Below are 23269 nucleotides of genomic sequence, written 5' to 3' on the forward strand. Positions count from 1 at the left end.
AAGCGCTCTTGGGCAGGCAAACTAGTCCTATATTGAATACACAATGCCATTGAGAATAAAATCAAATGTAACGTGTTATATTTGGGATTACACTTTTCAGTAAAGTACAAATTCTATTCCTATATCCATTGCTTCTCGGCCCCATGTGCAAGCGTCAACGTATGAGAGACGGGGCCCAGCTTTAATCGAATCGCCCGTCACTAGGATACCATACATTATAGCATTTAAGTGACAAATGCTAATCAAATGTCTTTTTACTAGAATTCTCCTCATTGCAAAACATCAAACCAGTTCTCATTTGGTGCAACCATGAACGTTCAATAACACGTTGTCGGAGTTGCAACCGGGAACACATTCTTCCACCGGTCAATAGATTTGTTTGGGGAAATATGGAAAAAATAACAGTACAATAGATTTGTTTGGGGAAATATGGAAAAAATAACAGTACAATTCAGATCCTGTAGATCTCAGTAAATGCTAAAACTGACTAAGGTGTATTGTATAATCTACACATACAATGGTTTGCAGACGTGTCAGTATATATGCGATAATATAAATGGCTAACATTTGGGTGAATGTTCTGAGAAAATGAAATGAAACAGCGATAGACGGATTCCCGGTCGTTTCTGCTAAAGTTAAGCTGGTTCCCGGCTCCCTTTGCGCGCGCTAACGTATATTGCGATATGGGAGACGGGGCCCAGCTTAGGGAACCAGTCTGCCCGTATTCACCCTGGTGGAAATCACGACAATAAAGGGAGATAAGCCTCAATGTCGGTCAGTCAGACAAAGTAGGACATGTCAGGATAACAACCCAACAAATGTTTTGTCGTCAAGGGAGAGTGCAAGCTTGAACAGGTATTTTATCTGAGAATTGTTTTAACATTGTCATAAAGGGATATAAGAAATATGGCATTATTCTTGAAACAGCTTCCTCGTAGGCAGGATGAAACAAGCCAGTGTTGTGGCTAGCAGGGAGGCAGTTGCGCCGCTGGCGCTGCAGAATTCAGTGGCAGAAGCTATTTTCAGCAGGCATGAAAGAGTATTTCATTACCACTAAAAATATGTATCCGAAATGAATACGCGTGACCATAAGCAACTGTTACAGGGACGTTGTTTGCATATAATTGTTCATTCAGTACTTACATCTTTCGATTTGTAATGCACATGAGAAAATCGGGATTGAAACGTCCAACCAAATATGAACAGAAACAGACCAATATTGCCAAGGTCAGGGAAAGACTAAAATGTTCGAACTCTGGTAAAATGCATCCATCATGCACATCATGGGTTGGGTATGTACTATTACCTTCTTCATACATGCAGTAGGAAGTGTTGAGAATGTATCTGGGTTTCAGAGACAGGTTGATGCTCTGTCTGAGGCAAGTAAGGATATGGATTATCATACATCAATCATTTGTTTATGGTCACTGGGGAAATATTAAAATTGCTATTTTGGAAGGTCTAAAAATTCACCTAATTGATAATGACATCTGAAGGCAGTTTCTGACTGATTTCTGGGCCAATAGAGAATAAGTCTCTAATGCATAATGTCATTCTGTTTCATCTAATGTAATGGTTTGAAATAATCTGAATTACTAACAATTAAGAATTGTTAAACAGGTCCCCATTTCGTGACAAACTACTGTTCTCTTTCAAGATTGCTTACATCAGTCACTTTTTGGATAATGACAAAATGTCTTTCCTAGTAGAATGATTAAAAGTCAAATTTCTTGTTACCTGCATAGATCTTTTACAGGTTTCACTAAGCATCATGCACATATAAACATCTACTCAGATGATCAATGTATCTGCCCACAAAGCAGAAGGTTGCTTGTTTAAGAACTTAGCTGCACCTAATTATTGTTTTACTGTTGCATAGTATGTCACTTTTTGTGCACTATAACAACAGCTAAAACCTGGACAAGTAGAAGGAGACTCACACAGACATGTGCATGCACATTGCTACTAAAATAACAAGAGTCAACAAGGGATGACAAATCCACCCATCTCCCACAAATATGATAGAGGTAATCATCAAGTCCTACAAGAGTCATATGTCCAACTTCGTGAGAGTAATATGTATCCATTTGTCTGTATACAGGTTATTGAGCTATTGAAAAAAAAGGAATAGGGATAAGCAGTGCCATCATCTTGAACCATTGGCTGACTAAACTCTCTATTGCATACGGTTACATAAATACACACATCAATAAAGTTGTAACAAACAACAGTAGTTATAAGCACAGCCTGGTGATACAAAACTAAAAATAATCACTCCTGCTTTGTCTGTTACTTATGGTTCATACATTTCATTATAATGTTTATGCCTATACAGGTTTATATAACGATACTTTGTGTTGATCTTTTTGGTTTTGGAGACAAGGTCTAAACAAGGACACTACTATGAACTAGGGTTGACTATTGAGGGCGAAACAACTATTGCGATAGCGATAGCCTATTGCAACATACTATTGCAATAGGTTTATTTCTCCTTGCATTGTCTTATTTGTAGTCATTCCTCAAATTAATGTATAGTATATATGAAATAAAAACAAGTTAGGTAGTTTCAGTTTCCTTTAATAACTGACAAGAAACTTGAACCCCAGATGTAACATAAACCCAGTGAAGCAGGGGTGGATAACTCTAAATCAAAGTGAACGAATCTGGTACTTTTGCGCTGTACATTTATCAACGGAACAGTTCGTGAGAGAACATGACGAATTGTTATGACAGTAATTAATTACTAAACTATTGATAGTCACACATGCATCAATAGTTTTTCGTTTCTCCCATTGATTAATTGCTATCAGGGACTCAACAATTGCAATCCATCGATAGTTTGATGAATTGTTACAGCCTTACTATGAACAGTCAAAGTCAAACTTGTTGCCATGGGAAATATGAAAATTCAAGAAATCCCTAAATAGCAAAAGGCACCATTTGACAACCTGTTCTCTGTGTGTGCAAAGTTTCGTGGAAATTATTACAGACAGACAGAAGGACGATCAGATGAACAGACTAGCTGATTACTATATCCCCCTGTCTTGTCATACAGGGGGATGAAATGCTCACCTCACCTCATCTCACCTGTAACCAAGTGAACCAACCATGCTGTGTCAAGAAACTGAGATACATGGGATGATGATCTTTGAAAACTTTCTATTTAGCTCACAACATGTCCTGAAAGTGAAAGGCCATATTCGTTTAGGTTTTGAAAGTCATATGTTATTGTTTCAACTTTGTAAGTGTTGATATCAATAAAACCTTATTCTTCATCTTCTGTCTGAAATGGGTAGATGGATTCAGGTAAATCTTGTGTTGATGTGTCACATAATGGAATTCAAAGTTTGCTCAGTACATTTAAATTCAAGTCACATTGTGGCCAACAGGTTGCCAATCTATCACTCACTCACTCACTATCAGTTCAACATATCCTTCCCTTAATTATTAAATACAGAAGTTTATCACTTGATATTTGTTGAAAATACACACCTGTAGGTGACAAACCCATGTGAGATAACTGGTATCAAATATGTATGAGATTGAATTCTAGGTCCTTTATTGACTACTCCATGATTATGACTTGAGGTAAGATTACTTCCCTGACTGTAATTTATGTATTGATAAATTAGTCATGCTTTGGTTGAACATACTTATATCCGTGTAGAAACTTTGTCATGCTCTTAGGTCTGATCTATCTTGACCTGGTAATTCACAGTTTTGAGAGAAATGTTTGTGTACAGCGTCCCACTAAGAATAGTGAATATTTTAAAACATTACTCTGTTCATATGGCAATTGTATCCAGTGACCTAACAAGATATCGAGTTTAGTCATTTCAAAACAGTTATTAAAGATTTTGCCTATAAAGCTATCATATAATAAGTGTAAAAGTGTGGAGTTTTACGAGGGGTTAACGCACGTGATGGAAAAGCCAACAACATTGTAAAATGTGTGTCAGCGTGAAATGTGCATGCATAGGTTTTTACATTAGCACGCCTAAGACTTAGTGATGTCATAGATCGTCAGCACACAGGTAGAAGAGTAGTAGTGAAAACGTTGTTGTCCAAAGATGCCCGGCAAATCATCAAAAGAGTTAACAACTTTTTCAAGCGTCAAGCGCGAAGCAAAGCGAAAAAAAACTCTTATTTCAATTGAGTGTTTCACCAAAAGAACAATTAATGCCACCAAGATCTGCAAAAGAGTTATCTCCCATGGCACTATTTCAGAGCCTGATCATGACATGGCAGTTAAATTGGGGGCCGTCTCAAAACATGCAAAGAAAAGAGAGCTTGATGAATTCGATAGAAGGGTTGTGAGGGACCTCATACGTCGGATACATCGATCCACAAAACTTTGCAAAGAGTTATCTCCCATGGCACTATTTCAGAGCCTGATGATGACATGGCAGTTAAATCGGGGGCTGTCTCAAAACATGCAAAGAAAAGAGAGCTTGATGAATTCGATAGAAGGGTTGTGAGGGACCTCATACGTCTGTTACATCGATCCAATGAGTCCATATCGTCAAGTAAATTGAAGATAATAATGAAAGCAGACCATGACATCAATGTATCAAAGTATACCATATGCAAGCTGTTACTCAAATTTGGATATAGATACAAGAGATTTAGCAACCAGAAACTGACTCATGTGAAAGGGCAGATATCACTTCTATGAGAGCCCATTATCTGAGAAGAATACATCACAAGAGACAAGAGGGACGAGAGATCGTGTGGCTAGATGAGACATGGGTGAATGCAAACCATACTTCCTCTTATCAGTGGCAACATCCAGAAGCAGTCAACAACAGGAAGATTCCATTGGGGAAAGGCGAGAGACTTATTGTTCTTCACGCAGGCTCTCATTTAGGGTTTGTTCCTGGCTGTGACGACCGCCTCCGTGGTGTAGTGGTTAGAGCGTCCGCCTGGAGAGTGGAAGGTCGCGGGTTCGATCCCCGACCTCGTCATACCAAGAGATGTTAAAATATGGTACTTGTTGGTCCCTGCCTGGCGTTCGGCATTAATGGGTACAACAAGGACTGGTCGGCTCGGAGTCAGTATAATGTGTCTGGGTGGGGTATTCATGTTTAACTGTGGCATGGTATCTCAGTGGGCTAGCACTATAAAACCAGCTTAAGTCTGGGCTAGTACAAGCAGCCACACATACACACGCATGCACATCATCATATGTGCGAAATATTCTCAAGCACGACGTAAAACCCAATTTCACCTCACCTCACCCCCTCGCTGTGACCTTGTTTTCCGTTCCAATCGACGGATGGACTCGAGTACCACTCGGAAATGAACTCAGCTGTGTTTACTGAGTATGTGACAGAGCAGCTTATCCCAACACTACCCGCAAAATCTGTCGTAGTCATGGATAATGCTCCTTACCATATCTGCAGAGAACCAAACAACAGATGCCCCACCTCTGCATCAAGGAAGGGAGATATGGTGCAATGGCTGGACAGACTTGGCATTGAATATCCCCAATGGCAACAAAAGTAACGCTGTATAAAATCATCCTTGCCAAGACACCACCGCCAGTGTATCAAATTGACAACTTACTGAAGAATCATGGACAAAAGGGGTGTGTTACCCAGTGATTGTGGATTTGGAATCAGACTGTGACACAGACATAGAACTAGGTGCATCTGGCACTTCAGGATCAGAGGGAGAAAAGTGACATTCTTTAATCATGTACTCACATGCTTTACCCGGGTCTTTAAGGACTTCAATAAATCAACATGTTTAAAATGGATTTGTGATTATTATACAGTCCCTGTAGGTTTGCTTGCTTTAATAACTGACATAAAATGATGAAATTTAAACCTAAGATAGGTCATAAGATATAAAGAGCGTATGCACAAAAACATTTTGAAGGCATTTTTGGTTAAAAGGTAAATTGTGAAAAACAGGATGCCAAAAGTTCAGTTGACGGACTATAGTTGTGCTCTACACATCTATGAATTTTGACATTTATTTGAACATTACATATGTTACAAATTAATGTGCTCTTAAATTCACTCCAAAAGCATTTCCTCTCACTGTACACAATATCCTCATAAACTACTTGACCAGTAAACAATGGTAAAGCTGAAACCTTGCTCCAAGGCTCTTCAAGGGTGTCTGAATGTATTCAAAAGGTGCAAATACAGAAGCTAATTATGGCCCTTATGCTGTCATTATTGTAGCAATGTAATGAAATTATGTTCAGTTGAACATAGTTATGCTGAATTTAGATATCAGGGTAACACCCTGAAGCCAGTGAGTTTTCAAAAGGGCTAGTATTACAAAAATCTTCAAGGTCCTTGGGACCTCTTTATATTTTAGTACAATAATTTACGAAAACAAATTTATTCCAAGTTTTTGAAACATTTTCTTACTATGCCTTATACCGCCTGCATATACATGATATAAGTAACATCGTGTTTGTTATCTTGTTATCTTAAACTCACTGTCCGGGCTCTTCAAATTCCATCTGTAGTTATCATAAATTATACTCTGATATGTTGGATTCCTGTGTGTCTCAAACTCATATAGGAATTCCGTCAAGTATCAGAATTAAGCAGAAAAGGTCCCTGATTTTGAAACAGTTCAAAATGAAAAAACTGTTCAAACTTTCTACTCACAGTTCACTTCATTGACATCATAGTGACATCAAAGGCAGTTTCTCCTTTATCAACAACAACAACCTGTAATCAAGCCTAATTAACAAGAACATGTTACCTTAATGGTGCAAGCTGATTACTTATATACCCATGGGCAGCAAGTTATGTAAGTTTCCTGAAGTGACTGCAAATGACAGTGCCCTGACAAAACTTCTACATGCCAAAGCCTCTACACACTAAAACAACAAAATACATGGTCCAGTGCACAGCTAGTCCCCTGTCCCTTACATCAAGTCACTGGATGGACTAGTCCAACTAGTTAAGCTTAAGTAGGCTTAAGATCAAGTCAAATAAAAGTACAAGAGGTAATAGGTGCACGATGAACTGTGTATTGACATATAAATATCATAACATGTAATATCTTATATGATTTTAAAAAAAAACACATGGTATTGTCTTATGTGTCTTATAGCAACGTCAGCACTGATTTCAATTTGAAATGTCACAACATAATGTCTGATTGTTCTAATGTCCTTGGGCAAGTTTTAGGAGGTGGCCAACAAATCTAAAAATTCCAGTGGTGTTTTCTGCCTGGTGAGCAGCTTGTCCTTCAGTCTCATCAGTCGATTCTCTGCCTCCCTGTAGACTCGTTTACTTGTGGGTGGGGCTGCTCCAAATTCAAGTTGAACAATCTTTGCCTTGTCTGCAGTGTCAACCTTCCTAATCACTTCAGTGAATCTGAAGATATTTGGATGGCGATGGGGCATGGTCTGGTTGAGTCTGCTGTGGAATCCCACAAAGTTTGTTGTTGATGCGGGGTCCGACTGTCAAGTGATGATTCCAAAGTTGGATGAGGAATCTGGTGTCATCGTCGACCCACGTGGAGACAATGTAGTCGTTGAAGGCAGTAACTCGAGGCACATCTGTCGGACAACATTCTTGTTGTAGACATAACCGTCTAGCAAGACTTGTGGGGTTCCTTTCTGCGAGGTTATAAACTCTACTTTTCTTATGCCACTGCCAGCCATTTTGCATATTCCTACTACAGGTTGACATAGGTTATATACTACAGTTTTAATCTCTTAGAAAGTGAAAAGACTCAATTTGTAATATCAACTACATTTCTGACTGAAGTGTTTATTAGCTAATAAATATTTATTAAATGTTTAAAATTATAACTGTTGCATGTCTCCACTGAATTGGTGAGCTTGGATTATGTTGTTACTGTATTCACATACAACTCTTTCATCTTACTTAGTAAGTAATATGTTGTTACTGTATTCACATACAACTCTTTCATCTTACTTAGTAAGTAATAAGTTGTTACTGAACCTGTTTATTATTATTGGACATTTATATAGCGCACATATCCACACAACTAGTACATGCTCAAGGTGCTGGTATTGTTTCCCTCGATCATTGGATGTCAATCTCAACGGCACATCTTATTATTAATCTCAACTCCCTGGGGATCATACAACTCTTACTGCCACAAGGCACACCAAGTTATTGCGGCTTTCCCATCCTTACGAGGTGCCCATTCACAGCTGGGTGGACTGGAACACATAGTCACAGTACTTTGTCCAAGTTTTCTGCACTTTGCTGTACCCACAACTAGGTGTTTGCATGTATTCATGTGGCCACCATCTGGTCATATACCTCTACTCCCAACTACTCCCTCTATAATCCCATCCCTGGGCTGTTCCATTATACCCATAGGAACGTGCATAAGCCTGCCTTGACTTTTTGTAGAAGTTTTGGCATGTAGAAGTTTTGGGAGATAACCCAAATGACACATAAAACATGAGATGTTAGTAAAAAAGGATGAAGATTACGTTAGCGAGTCTGTTATTGAAGGTACGACTTAAACAGGAACACAAATGAAGGTGGGGCCTGTGACATGGATGATGTGCCCAAGTTGAAACCATGCTCTTATATGCTCTAAAACTACACATTTGGCTTGAACATGTCGATGTGCCTGAAGATGCAGATGGTTAACTGATTGACCAAATATAGTCATGGAAATATTGGAATTTATTGTCACAACTATACTGATTGATCCTACTATCAATTTGTTGTATGTCTTAGCATGCTAAGAATTGTACTTCAGATGTGTTATTGCTGTTAGAATAAAAGTAAAATTGCATGTTCTTTGAACATGTTCACATTAGTCGTAGGAGATATATTGCGATGTAACAAGGTTTAATTTCATGTGTTATGTTGGATGGTTAATTGTTATTGACAATTACTACCCTCGCTAACTGCCTACCCTCGCTTCTGCCATGTTTACCAGGGGCATCGGTAGCTCAATTGTTTAATGGCAGTGTTAGTGTTGTGCTTCTTTGTCATGCCAGGATTTGATAAAGGGTTAGTAACTCGATTTGGCCAAATTAAGATCCTAATAGTGAAACCAATGCTCTTTGGTATTGCAAACGTTGTAAAAGTGTACAACCTGCTGCAATCTGGCCTTGCATACCACATACATCATCATGCAGTGATGTGTATCACGGTAAGTGAAATACTGTTCCAGGCAATGGTCCAACTTACTAGGTTTTGAGGTACACTATTTAGATGTAATTACGTTATTATCTCCTGCCACAAAGTGGGAGGGTGTATAGGAATGAGTGTTCTCCAAAAAACCTTCCATCCATCACATTTGGCTTCCAAAGCATCACTTGGAATCTGTTAACAATGGTTAAGTAATTTAGTGTAAACTTTACATTCGTGTCAGACACATGCTGAACTATGCCCTTTGATGTTTTGGTATTTCTGAAAAGGACTTTGTGTCTTTTATTTGCAACAGAATGGATATGGACTCTAATAAATGTTCTGTTTCTTGGTGCATATCAGCTGGAATGGAAACAAGCTTTCTCAAAACTACTGAAGTTACATAAATAGCACTTTGCATGCTTTTGTAAGAGATACTTTTCTAGACTGAGCTAAAATATGAATGCCATGTTTTCTTTTGGAATTGCCCCACCTTTCCCTGTGTAGTTTCATGACTTCACGTGCTGTGTGAAAACACAAAATACTGATGTTCCCTACTGCAGGGGTCAGGGACAATACTGATCTTGTTTTGTATGAGATGGTTACCAGTGTATCTGTTTAAGTACTTGTGATTCATTCCCTTAACACAGTTTTATTATTCAACATCTAATTAGATGTAATTTATTTCATTTTCACCAGTATTATGTGGAAACCAGTCTGCTGATGACACCAGCCCACTGTTAATGTTATTGACATGTTATATGTTTCAGAAAAGCAAGATTTATGGATGTCAACTTCTTTATAGTGAATAACATGGCATTTCATCATCTGATGAAGGAGCGAGCGTACACTCCGAAACGTGTTGTTATTCACAATAAAGAAGTTGACATCCATAATCTTGCTTTTCTTATGCATTCCACTTCTAAATGCCCTTCAAAGATGTGATATATGTTATTGATGCCTTGAAACAAAACCTGTTTGTTCGAGTATATATACAACAATCACTGTTATCAATGCCCTAATGTGACATACCCTGAATCATCATTCGATATCAAAAGGTGACCATCAAACTGCCCTATACAGGAAATTCAGTGATGCCAAATGATAATATGTGAATCAGGGATGAATTGCTGTGAAAATAGCAACAAGAACAGCAAACTTTAGAATTGTATTGGTGGTTCAGTAATCAGTGATAATGGTTGCAGTTTGATTTTGTTAAAATAATCAGTAAGGTGAAAAATATGTCAGTGTTATTGTTTTTTCTGGGCTATCATGCAAGACGTGCTTATTCTACAATATTGGTTACAACTTTTTAAACATGGTTAAAGTAATGGGAATTTGAAAAGAATATCACTAAGACTATTGATCAATGTCCTTGTCTAGTTACCTAGTTTTAGGTGCATCAACATTTGAGCTGTTTGTATTCCCTTGATATATGATACTGATATTGATCCCAATATTCAACAAACGAAGTACAGTCAAACACTGCTATGTTGGAGCTGAAAGGATCTGTGTAAATACTTATAACTATCCAAAGCCCAACACAACCACAACAGGATGACCAAAGAAAGAATACACAGGAAGTAAGCTTTAACTTTGAGACAAGTGTTTGTTTGACACATGAAAGTTGTACACAAGGGTCTTTGACTATAATCACTTTTTCAAACAAAAGGATATAAAATCTAGTAAAGGTTTGCCAGAGGAAATTTTCATACTTTCATACCATGCTTTTATTTGTTAGCCAGATTAGAGATGACACTTTGGGAGTATTACTTTGATTTCTCTTATTGCTATTACATGACTTGTGGACCTATGAGATGAGATTTTCTTGGAGACACTCCAAGAAGGCAATGCTGTAGGGACCATCGTGTCCATGAGGGAGGGAACATGTGCAGCACTTCCCCAGCCCTTTCACTTGGCTGGATGAGTGAAATGTCAAGTATATATACTTGGTAGACCACACCTCATTTGTGTGAGGCAGGGCAGGAGTTGGTAACTATACCAGTGGGTATCTATGGTAAACTATGTATGTGATGTATGACGCTGTACATGCTCAACATTCCTTTGGGTACTGGGTAGTGGATGTGTGGTAAGCCATCTATGCAATGATGACATTTCCCTGCAGTGCTTATCTCTTCCTGTTCCTCAACGCATATCCCACGCAATCATTCAGCCTACATGTTGTTATGTCCCTTATAGATTCTACTGTTAACACACCTGAAGCTGCTTCATGTTGAGTTTATGCCTTCTGCATGTCGGTTTGAGGAACTTGCAAAGTAAGCTATTTTGCTTGAAATTTGAAGCTGATACACTTGCTATGGCAACCAGAAATACATGTGAGAAGTGCTCCCGTAATGTCACACGTGACCTGTACAGCTATTACTCAGGCAGTGTTGGGATGTTTTCATGATTAAGTATGAGCTGCATCCTATTGATTTGCCCTGCCCTGCATCTGGTGGTGAGCAAGCAGCTGTGATGGTGAGCTGGGAGGGAGGTGTGTACAAGAAAGTTTTCCACACAATGTTGGACCTGCACAGCTCAGACAGGTGTCAGGTGGTTAGTTCAGTTAGTTACTGAGAGAGTTCAGTTAGTGAGGACTAGTGAGCAGATAGTGATACTGGCATGCTGCCAGCGCCCAGGATTACTGGTGCCTGTACATGTTGTAGTTAGGACAAGCCCAGGTCAACATAACACTCCTGCATCAACAAGTCTATTGTGGCCCTTAGCGGTAACTGTGCTGTTATTTGAATGTGTTATTCAGATACAAAGAAGGGTGACTAACTTGTATGGCCTGTGGCATGGTTCCAGCGTGCTGTGCCAGTACTTGGTGTATGCATGTAGAACAACATTGTATGCTTGGTATTCACTGCTTGTTGACAGATATAGTAACCTAATCACATAGAATTGATCACATTGAACTACCCATTGACAGAGTTGTTTTATACTGATAAGACTTATACTGTAGATGAGATAGATTAGGTAGCATATGTCATCAGACTGTTGTGGCTTGGTGAGTGTTTCACAGTATATGATGGTGATATTGATTGTTGTGTAATGGATATGTGTAGCAGGTTATTCAGTTCACTGAGACAGACAGCTCAGACAGAAGGCCTTTGTTGTTGACATTAATAATTCCGCTTAGGTAGAAAGGCATGTCAGATACCCTCAAGGAATACACTACAGCAGATTATGATAAACTCAGAGGTTTAATTATAGTGTCAGGTAAGGTCTTCTTTGTAGATACCAGAACACTTTTAATCTCTAAGCTGATTTATAAATTATCTGCATTATTATTGGATTTTGTAGAAATTCTATCTCCCTTATGGTGGAGTGGATGGAGAGCTGTTCTTACTCTGCCTGCCATTTGGCACTTTGAGGGTAACACAAAACACTGGTGGGTTTGGAGTTAATTCCTTCAAAGAAAAATATGGCCAAGTTCTGTAAATTCCTCTTCCCTACAAGCATTAAAACAAGGGAATTTCTATTCAGTGAAATTCATCCATTAAATAGAAAAATGCTCATTCATGTCATTTAATATCAAATATATGAGGCACCAAAAGAATGTGAGTATAGTAAAGTGAGCGTTTAATGAACCTGTGGGAATTACATTGATCTATTGGCTGGTCATTCAACGAGAGTGGAAACAACTACTGAGGTAAATTCATAGATTGTAGACTGTCAGTGTCAAACCAGACAATGATAGTTTGGATGTGCATTTCTTCACGTTGTTCACACTTATGTTCTCTATGATTTGTTCACATGGCATATAGGTCAGGAGGTTGGCTCTCAAGAAATAATGCCAGTCAGCAGATGACTCAACTTTCACATATTATGTCAAGGTAGTAGTGTTAGGTTGTGAACCCCTTGAAATGAATGACAATATGTTTTGTAAGTAAAAACTAATGCAAAATGTTGGCCTGTCACTAGTGTCAGGATTACTCGGATAAACAGACAGTTTCATTACATTTCTCAACCAGTTCAAAAATTGTGCTAACGAGTACTTGTTATCAGTATTCACCAATAACCATTTTCAGTTTGATGATACTATTAACATTAGTAACATATTACATCTGCATGGTGTATTAACTTAAGATTTGACGTTCGCATTGTGTTGGTTCATTGGAGTATGAAAGTGCATGAACATCAGAGCTTGCGAATGACAAGCATTCATACAGATTCTAATGGTCCTGTTTGGACCTTGGCTTATCTACAGCCATATACGGCACATACCTTTAATGTGTGTCAGTATGATTCAAAACAAACTTGTGATAATGTTAATAATTTTTGTGGAACTAATTCTTCTGTTTATTGAGCAGCTGTACCTTGCATTCCAGATGATAATATCTTAATGTGAATTCCATTACTCAGATACAAAATGATTTTGGCAGGATGTTTAATTGACACGAGATTTGTTATTGTAATGTCTCTACCCAACTTGCTAAACAAGACTCCCTTGTGGTAGTTAACCCTTTAACATGTTTAAGTCTCAAGCTGATGATTCTGTAATGGATTGTGAGCTTGTGTTGATTCTGCTTTGATCCTAGTGATGTTTTCAACTCAAACCTTCTTACAGCTGATGCCTAATGTCTCCTTAAGTTGCATAATGACCTATTGTTGCATCACTTTTAGTATTATTCCTGACTCTGAGGGGTGGTGGGGTAGCCTAGTGGTTAAGCCATTCCCTTTTCACAGCGAAGGCCTGTGTTCGATTCTCCACATGGGTACAATTTGTGAAGCCCATTTCTGGTGTCCCCCGTGATATTGCTGGAATATTGCTAAAAACGGTGTCAAACCATACTCAGTCAGTCAGTCCTGTTTCTGGACCAGCTGCCACAATAATAGCAGATTATGATTATAACAGTTTTAACCAGTGAAACCTGTGGGTGATCTTAAATGCAATATTTGATGTCAAACAAATGATGATATCTCCCACAGGAGCCAGCTCATGACAGGACTCCACCAGTCACACACGTGATATGCTGTGTCATGATTTGAATTATCCCCATGTATGGTGTAATAAAGTCCAGTTTTGCTCTGAACTATTATAATTACAGCATGTTGATGCTTGGGGTAAAGTGAACTGTATTTCTTTTCTAACATGCCAAATGTAATACTTACTGCCTATTTTAATCTTGGCAGAAAACAATGAGAAAAGCAGCGGCGTTGGTGACCTAAATTAACAATCGTCGATCAGGGGACACTGACATGCAAGTTCTGTTGACTAGTCTGCCCCATATACATTACGACACACGTTACCAGGAAAACAAATGATAAACAGTTTGAAGACAGTTTACATTCTGGTTAAATATGGCGACGTTTCGGTATAGCTTCTTGGAAAACAGTATAAGAATCTATACCAAAACGTGGCTATTGTCAGCATAAAGAAGTTGATCATCCATAAAGTTTTGTCATCTCTGTACCAGCAACTTCTAGGATGCTACTCAATCAAATCAAGACTTATAGGGGTTCAAGCATTAGGGTCAGTACTTTCAGTGTATGAGTGTAGTATCCCAATATTTAATTTTTGTATATTTCTTTCAGACCAACTGATACCAAGTGAAGATGGATCGTCACATGTTTGATCAGATTGCTAAGATCACCGACAGCTTGTTCCTGTCAAGTGCAGCTGCTGTCCGGGGTGACCGTGTTGTTGGTCTGGGAATAACTCACATAATCAACTGTACCATGGATGTTCCCAACCTGAATGTAGCCAACGTAGAGTGTATACAAATCCATGTTGATGACACACCATCAGCACGACTCAGTCTCTACTTCGACCGATGTAGTGACAAGATAGACCAGATAGCAAGGCGGTGGTCGTGCCCTTGTACACTGTGTTGCAGGTGTAAGTCGCTCAGCTAGCCTGTGTATTGCCTACCTCATGAAGCATCACCATATGTCACTCAGACAAGCTTACTGGCATGTCCGAGCACGCCGCTCAGTGATACACCCAAACTTTGGATTCTGGCCGCCAACTCATAGACTTTGAACGTAGACTGACTGGCACAACATCAGTGAAGATGATACACTCAGGAATTGGGTACATCCCTGATGTGTTGGAGGAAGAGACCCGCAACATGATCTGGTTTGGACCCCAGTCGACATCATACTCCCGAGCTTATGGAGGTGGAACTTTGAGGTCTGACAGAGGCAGCAGTAACAGCATTGGCAGCAGCAGCGGAGGAGGGGCAACGTATCGATCATCATATGGTGGGGGCAGTTACCGGTCCAGATATGGAAGATACTGACACAGTTAACACAAGTAGTATTATACAGTGAGTGATGTGAGAGCGCTCTGCAGGCTGTGTCCATCAATATTTCCACCCGTAACACTGGGATATCCTATGACAGGCCCGTAGTACACAGAGTATACACCTTTATCAGCAATCAGCTGGGTGTGAAGGAATGAACACTACTGAACACTTTCTATTTATTATAATACTGTAAAGGCACTGTTGTTACTGCATGGTTTGGTTACTATTTATTGTTGTGTACATATGTATGAAGTGTTACCGGTTGTTGATACTTCCAGCATTCTGTAGTCAGGTATATTATGTTGTCAAGTAATACAGGCTCTTCAAGTCAATATAGTCCAAGCAGTAATTCTTATTCCAATTATTTGAATTTATTTTGAAAAGGTGTGCTAAGGAAGGTACATTTTTAAATTACTAGTTAAGTTTCTTAATACTGCGTTGTGTTTTTATACATCAATTTTACCTGCAACAGTATTTTATTCATGTCTTCATCAAGCTCATGTCCTCTTGTATAGAAGCTGTGTCATGAGGCCCTTAAAGCCATGCAGCAAATAAGCCGGCATATAGTCCACTAGGCTTCTTTAATGGCAAACACAGTCTCCACAAATGAATATTCTTGTTCTTAAGATTTTTTTCGCAAAAATGATTTATTAGATGAGCTTAGAAGGTTTCATAAATTTGCTGGAGAGATGTTTATATGTTAGGAAATGATGAAATACAGTAATTAACAATGCTAAAATATAACATCCTTATCCTGAAACTGGTTACTTCAAAATTCTTCTTTTATGATCAGCAAGTAGTCTGTTTGTGTTGTGATCATCATTGCTGGCAGATTTGGAAACACAATCTCCTCAACAGAAGCTAAAACTTAAGTCTTACAGACCACTATATTTGTTTGAAGTGTATTCAGGACAAGGTAATGATATGAGGCATACAATGTTGAGGTACAGATTTGTCAGATATGAATATATGAGGTCTACATTTATTAGCTCAACAATGCTCATCATCAAAGCACCTCTTCAAATTTCGAGTTAGATTGAAGTGCATACAATCAGATGTGTATTTTTGCAACATGTGATTTATTGTTTGATAAGAACAACTGATTTTGAGCTGACTACAAAGATATATTCTGTACTTTGTACAGCTCGGTGCTGCTAACCAAAGTTGTGTGTGTTCTCAAGGTCAGGATATACATGTAGATATATACGTAGAGCTAGTCTATTGCATGTTATAAGGGGTTCCGTCCCAATAACAGTCATACATATATCAAAGCATTATTGTATTTTCTTATTCAATTTTCTGATACATATATATAATTCTTATTTATCACTCACTCTAGTTCGAAAGGATTCTCTCAATGAAAATTTGATGAAAAAGAAAAAACGTTTTTCTATGTTGTCTGGTTGTTTTGTGGGTGGAAATTTGTTGTTCCAAACCAGTGTGAGCAGAGACATTTACATTGTTTTCTACTTCTCTCAGGCAGTACATTACGGTAGGTCTTGGGGCAAGTTTTATGACAGACCCATGTGTTTATCGCTGAAAATGTTAATGAAAAAAATCTCAAATATTTATGTATTTTCAACCTCTGGCTTTAGATGAAGGATAGCTGTCATGATCCAAAAAGATATTGAAGACAAGGCTTCACTGGAACTATAGCAATCACCATCAGTGCTGTCTCTTGGGGGTTATCCGGGACCCTCCCGAAGTAGCACACTCGATCACATAGAAAATATCTCTTACTATTATTGTATACTGTTAGTTTCATGATCTGACTTCTGTAGGTCATCAGGAGGATCTCAGGCACAAAGCAACAACAACAAATTGCTTCTATTAAAGCTGAGAATGAAGTTGAATGTCCATGATTCAGTATACAACAATCTAGACAAAGTAGTCAAGGGTTAGTGAGCATGTGTTAGATAAGGGCCATGTTGACAGCATAGAATGTCCAGTAGATGGCTAGGACTGACCAGTCCATTTCGTGAGGTGTTCATAAGTGAACTTTCACTGAATGCTTTTATTTTATATAAGTAATTTCAATTCATGAATTATATTTATGATATCCAAACAAAAAATCCGTTTTTTAAGGACATATATATTTTGATTTTAAATCTTAACTTTTGTGTCGACGTTTCAGTGAATGTGCCTTGCCATAAACATGAAATCAGCATTTTAGGTCTTGTGTAAATACATTTCTTAAGATATTTTCACATAACTAGTCATGGGCATTTCCCACCGAGTGCTGAAGCACAAATGATGACAAACAGGCCACTTCCTTGTACCGTCTTCAGCTGGAGCAGAAGGCAAATTACAAACATAACAAATATGTTTTCCTTGGAACAAAACTATATGATATATTTTTTCCTTGAAGCCTACAGGGGGTATTAGGCTTCTTTATATATTTGTTTTAGCATGTTTTGTGACATAAAATTAAGGTTTTGCTTGTCCACAAAATATACAAAATAATGTGTCTGGCCTAATTACCATGTAGCTGGGACCTAAAGAATATTATGCAAAGGGTGTTTTTATGACTGTTGTAAGTTTCTCTGAATGTGTTGTTGTTGTTCCTGTTGACAAGATTCCTGTGTATAGACAGTTACAGCATGACATGTGTCAGCTGCATCGTCAACATTTCCTGGCTGGTTATGGAGCAGGAGCAGTGCTGTTGTTTTTCTCTTGGTTTTGTTGATCATTTGCTAGAATTATTTACATAATTCCAGACTTTGTTTTAGATTGGTGTTTTATGTTTATAGTGTATGGCAGTAGCTCCTTGATCTGTCACACACCCACAACACACCACACATGCAGTGCTCACCTCACACAGTTACAGTCTGTAGTAGGAAATTTCTTTCTTTTTTTAGGTTTGTATTGTTTATGATTTTGTCTAAAGAAGGGCATGTTTTCAAGAGCCTCTAATCCTGAGTTTGCCTGTAGCAATAAGTTAGATGTGCTGTCTCTCACATGAGGATTGGGCTCCACAGGGTTGACCATACTGTGCTGGGCATGGCTATTTATTGGATTTTTCCAAAGAATTTTGAATCAAGATGATTAATTCATTTCAGCAGTGTTGAGAGCGTTTCTTTCAGTTTTGCAATAATTTTACATCAGTATTTATCAGTTTATGAAGAAAATTCTAATATTTCATGTTGCTGTATTTAGTTCTTGTCATGTTATGATGGTATCATATTCATGTATATTTATTTTCTTGTAAAACTTTTGATGTGGAATGCTTAAATAGATTATCTCCCTTAGACTGTAATGTTTTATTCTCTGGAAATACTGAAAGTAGCAGTTGTTTACAACGGCCAGCTTGTGCCAGATCGTTTGTTTAATTCTTTCTAAAACATTTTCAACAGAGTATGAACATGTTACTATGGTTCTGTGGAGTTGTTTCACTTTCCTTCAGACAATAGTGTTGTCTCATGTTAAGTATCTGTGCCAGCAAACAGTGCACACTTCTGTTGTCGCTTCTCAAGACAATGGGGGACTTATAATCACTGCTATATTCAGCTGCTTCATTTAAAAAAAATTCTGTTTTTTTTAAGAAGAGTATTTTGTATTGTGTGGTGATATGTCACTTTCATGACAAATTATGCTGACATATTTTGTAAGAGTATTTTAAAAGTTTTCAAATTAATCAAAGTGTACTTACAGCTTACTTCATATTTGAGGGAAAGGCTTACCTTTCAGATTGAGGAGTAATTCAAAGACATCATTGTCTGTTTCAGCAGTAGACAATATACTCATTCTATCTCCCTTGGACTCAATCTGTTCCAGTCATTTAGAGTTTATTTCCTTAGCCAGCGGTTATAAAATGTACTCTGAAGACATCTCCTCTGCTACTGTGTGACCCGTACCCTCTTCCTCTGCTAGTGTGTGACCACTACTTTCCTGTGTGATCACTACCCTCCTGTGCTAGTGTGTGACCACTACCCTCCTCCTGTGCTAGTGTCTGACCATCCCCCTCCTCCTCTGCTAGTGTGTGACCACTACTTTCCTGTGTGACCACTACCCTCCTGTGCTAGTGTGTGACCACTACCCTCCTCCTGTGCTAGTGTCTGACCATCCCCCTCCTCCTGTGCTAGTGTCTGACCATCCCCCTCCTCCTCTGCTAGTGTGTGACCACTACTTTCCTGTGTGATCACTACCCTCCTGTGCTAGTGTGTGACCACTACCCTCCTCCTGTGCTAGTGTCTGACCATCCCCCTCCTCCTCTGCTAGTGTGTGACCACTACTTTCCTGTGTGACCACTACCCTCCTGTGCTAGTGTGTGACCACTACCCTCCTCCTGTGCTAGTGTCTGACCACCCCCCTCCTCCTGTGCTAGTGTCTGACCACCCCTCCTCCTGTGCTAGTGTGTCTGACCACCACCCCTCCTCCTGTGCTAGTGTCTGACCACCACCCTCCTCCTGTGCTAGTGTCTGACCACCCCCCTCCTGTGCTAGTGTCTGACCACCACCCTCCTCCTGTGCTAGTGTCTGACCACCCCCCCTCCTCCTGTGCTAGTGTCTGTGTCTGACTACCCCCCCTCCTCCTGTGCTAGTGTGTCTACTTTCCCCCTCCTCCTGTGCTAGTGTCTGACCACCCCCTCCTCCTGTGCTAGTGTCTGACCACCCCCCCTCCTCCTGTGCTAGTGTCTGACCATCCCCCTCCTGTGCTAGTGTCTGACCACCACCCCTCCTCCTGTAATAGTGTCTGACCATCCCCCTCCTCCTGTGCTAGTGTCTGACCACCCCCCTCCTCCTGTGCTAGTGTCTGACCACCACCCCTCCTTCTGTAATAGTGTGTGACCATCCCCCTCCTGTGCTAGTGTCTGACCACCCCCAGTTCCTGTAACTGGTGACTGATCATTAGTTTGTTGCTTAATTGGGGTTTTGGAAGGCCTCTTCTGCTGTTGTGGGATATTCCCCCATTGGGATGAGGCTAGTCTGAAATAGGTCCTGAAGATGCATGGTATTAGAGCCAAATGAAACAACATGATTCTCATACAATCAATAGGTGTAATGAAGGAATGGGCACTATACACGAGTTTGTCTTGTGCAGATTAAAATCCATACAAGCTACCAGGATATGTACTGTATATGTATTGCTGCATATGCTTTCACTCCCACTCCCACCAACAATATTACTAGAAGCCTTCTACCTGTCTAAAGCAGTGTACTTGGTCGGCCTTTTGTAGGGAGAATACACATGATTATGAGTGTAGAATTCAGGATATTGCTTAGCACAGTTATAGGTATACAGGATGGGGCATATCTCTTGTTTCTCATTGCTGCCAATCATAGTTTCAAAGGGAGGGATTAAAATAGAGTTTATGGCTTTTTTGGATTCCTTTGATGAAGGAGAAAAGGAAAGTAAGTTTTCTAAATCTCCAAAGAAAAAAAGTATTCTTTTTGACATGTTTTATAGCTGTAGAGTGTGAAAAACTAATTCCCAGTGTAAGGCAGGAAATATGTGTGATGGCCGATTGAGGCGTTTGGTAGGAAGAGTTAATGTAGTCGAGTGGGAGTTGCCATGTGATTGGTTTGTGCCAGGAGATACCACATGATTCCCTGCTCCAGGAATAATCTGTGATGCTAATTTTCAAATTTGTTGTTTGTTTTTTGTAGATCCTGTTCTCAACTTTTATTTATACTTTTTATACCATTAAAATGTTGAAAAAAAAGTGTTCTGTTAAACTGGAAGGAAACAAAAACAAGGTAGAGTATCAACTACACCTTCTAGAACTGTCAGCCACTATGTGTGTTGGTGGTTTTGAACACTGTTGCCAAGATTCAACTCTTAAATAAAGGGGTATGTTTACATTAGCCTTTATGCTGTCTTCACCAATGTAGCATAAAGGGTTTTTCTCTTTGTTATCTAGAGAGTGATTGAAAGGTTTTAGGCATAATATCAAGGACATGACACAATAGACCGTCCCACGTCGTGGAGGTTTCACGTCATCTCTGATGCATACTATCCTTACAGTAGGACTATACACTTCCAAAACAGACATAGGCCCAACTAAAACCAGCTGGATTTTGTGCAAAAAGGTCTGTAAGGCATCATTCTGGCTGAGTGTCATCACTACACTATTTATAGTGGTGCCAAAAGCATAAGTTAAGTCTTCCCACCACATTTTCTTCTTCAAAGAGAAATGGTAGAACACGTGTACAGGAGAAGTAACACATGCTTACAGAAAATACTTTCAAGAAATGGACAGATTTGGTGGAGATCCAAGAATCTGACCTTGATCACTTCAAAGAAGCTTCTCTTGGCTTACACTATCTGTGGCAATGAGTCCACACTACCATCCGCAATTCTTGCAAATACGTATCACATCATGAACATAATTATATCAGTTCTGACCCTGTTTACATGCACACTTTTTACTCGTGTGTATATTTGCATATGGAGTATATTTGCATACGTGAGTAAAAGTATGTTTACTTTGCATATACATGAAGAATTGGAACCTATGTGTATTTTATGTTATGGTCATGTGTTTCTGTCTCATTTTGAGTTTTTCACATCTGAGGCAAGCGTAATACATGATTGAGTGAGTGAGTGAGTTGGGATTTGCGCCGCTTTTTAGCAATATTCCAGCAATATCATGGTGGAGGACACCAGAAATGGGCTACAGACATTGTGCCCATGCAGGGAATCAAACCAGGGCCTTCAGAGTGATGGGTGAACGCTTTAACCACTAGGTCACCCCACTGCTCAGAAATGATTGAGAGATGTATGTTGAAGTATCAAGATTTTCCTTTGTTGGTAGTATCCAAAGCCACTCTATCCATTTACAGTGTCAAAGATGTGTTCACCGCCTTTGAATCGCAAGGGATGGTATCCATTATTTTGCAAGGTGTATGTGACTACAGGTACCTGTTCACAGATATCAGATGGTTGGCCTGGCCGGGTACATGACATTTGAGTATTTGGAAGATCACATTTCTGTCGAGGTGAAACAAGGAATCTCTTACCAGAACGGACCAAGACTCTTACAAGCCAGCGCAAAGCAGTCACCATTCCCATTGTACTTGTTGGAGATGCTGCTTACCCGCTGAAGACATGGTTGTTAAAAACCATATACCAATCACACATTCTTATCCCCTTCACAGAAAGATTACAACTGACAATTGAGAACTCATTCGGAGGTTTGAAGGGACGTTGGCGATGCCTACTGAAAAGCCTGAATATATCAGAGGCTGTTGCAAGCACTGTGCTGTGTGCTTGGGTTGTTGCATCATATTTGTGAGCTGTGCAGTGAAAGGATAGATGATGCCTCCTAGCAGGGTGATGGCATCAACAACGGTGCGAATGTTGAAGAAACAGTACAGAGCAATGAAACACTGAGAAATGACCTCCGCTTCAGACTCAGAGCTGTATGACAGACTATCACGGCTTCTCTTCAGGCATTCCATGCTTTCAATCAGTTTCACTGGCGAAGAAGCTGATGTACTGCCTAAGCTGGTGTACTGAGTACTAGACATTTCATAGCCATTTTGGAGCGTTTCTGATTAAAAAAGTTGATAAATAGAGGTATTGCTTCTTTTTGGATCATCAATCGGATCTTCTATGTCTTCCTCCTTCCAAATTACCAAAAGATACTCAGTTTCTTCATCAGACCAGGCAACTCTCTTTTGCTTTCAAGGCATTTTGAGAGTCAGAGAACTAGATGTATCAAAAGGCAGCTTATTGTGTGCTTGTAATAGGAAGACTAAGCTGGTCATGTGACTGGCAGGGTCCATAATGTGTATATAAAGCTATGGTGTAGACATGTCTGGTCTATTAATGGTATATGATGCAATCATATTTAAAGAGGTATGCAATATGGTGTTGCGTTTACACCAACACATTTATATAGGGTGCACATTTACATATATGCAAAAATAATACAGGACACTTGATATGGATGTTCAACTTCTTAATTATTTACACACG

At 39.3% G+C, this 23269-nt stretch overlaps 1 protein-coding gene and 1 long non-coding RNA gene across 17 annotated transcripts; one reads left to right on the top strand and one right to left on the bottom strand.

Moving 5' to 3' along the window:
* The first annotated feature begins 759 nt into the window (after positions 1-759).
* LOC124264642 (dual specificity protein phosphatase 14-like) lies at positions 760-17857 on the top strand. The gene is given in 4 exon segments (XM_046699381.1): positions 760-855; positions 14637-14899; positions 14901-15063; positions 15065-17857. Coding segments are annotated over 3 exon segments (684 nt in total). The 5' UTR covers positions 760-855; positions 14637-14657; the 3' UTR covers positions 15344-17857.
* Positions 17858-19128: 1271 nt separating this feature from the next.
* On the bottom strand, positions 19129-20119 carry LOC124264643. Of its 16 annotated transcripts, none has more exons than XR_006895206.1 (6): positions 20022-20078; positions 19718-19840; positions 19598-19686; positions 19492-19552; positions 19356-19446; positions 19129-19310 (listed from the first exon to the last, which is right to left on the bottom strand). It is a non-coding gene; the product is annotated as an uncharacterized LOC124264643 (long non-coding RNA). The 16 variants fall into 16 exon arrangements; XR_006895202.1 differs by having other exon boundaries at positions 19253-19310; positions 19359-19446; positions 19492-19577; positions 19628-19686; positions 19749-19840; XR_006895197.1 differs by having other exon boundaries at positions 19253-19310; positions 19359-19446; positions 19749-19840.
* Positions 20120-23269: the final 3150 nt, after the last annotated feature.

Source organism: Haliotis rubra, unplaced genomic scaffold (genome assembly GCF_003918875.1).
Source record: "Haliotis rubra isolate DU_JTF1 unplaced genomic scaffold, ASM391887v1 Scf934, whole genome shotgun sequence".
Taxonomy (NCBI): domain Eukaryota; kingdom Metazoa; phylum Mollusca; class Gastropoda; order Lepetellida; family Haliotidae; genus Haliotis; species Haliotis rubra.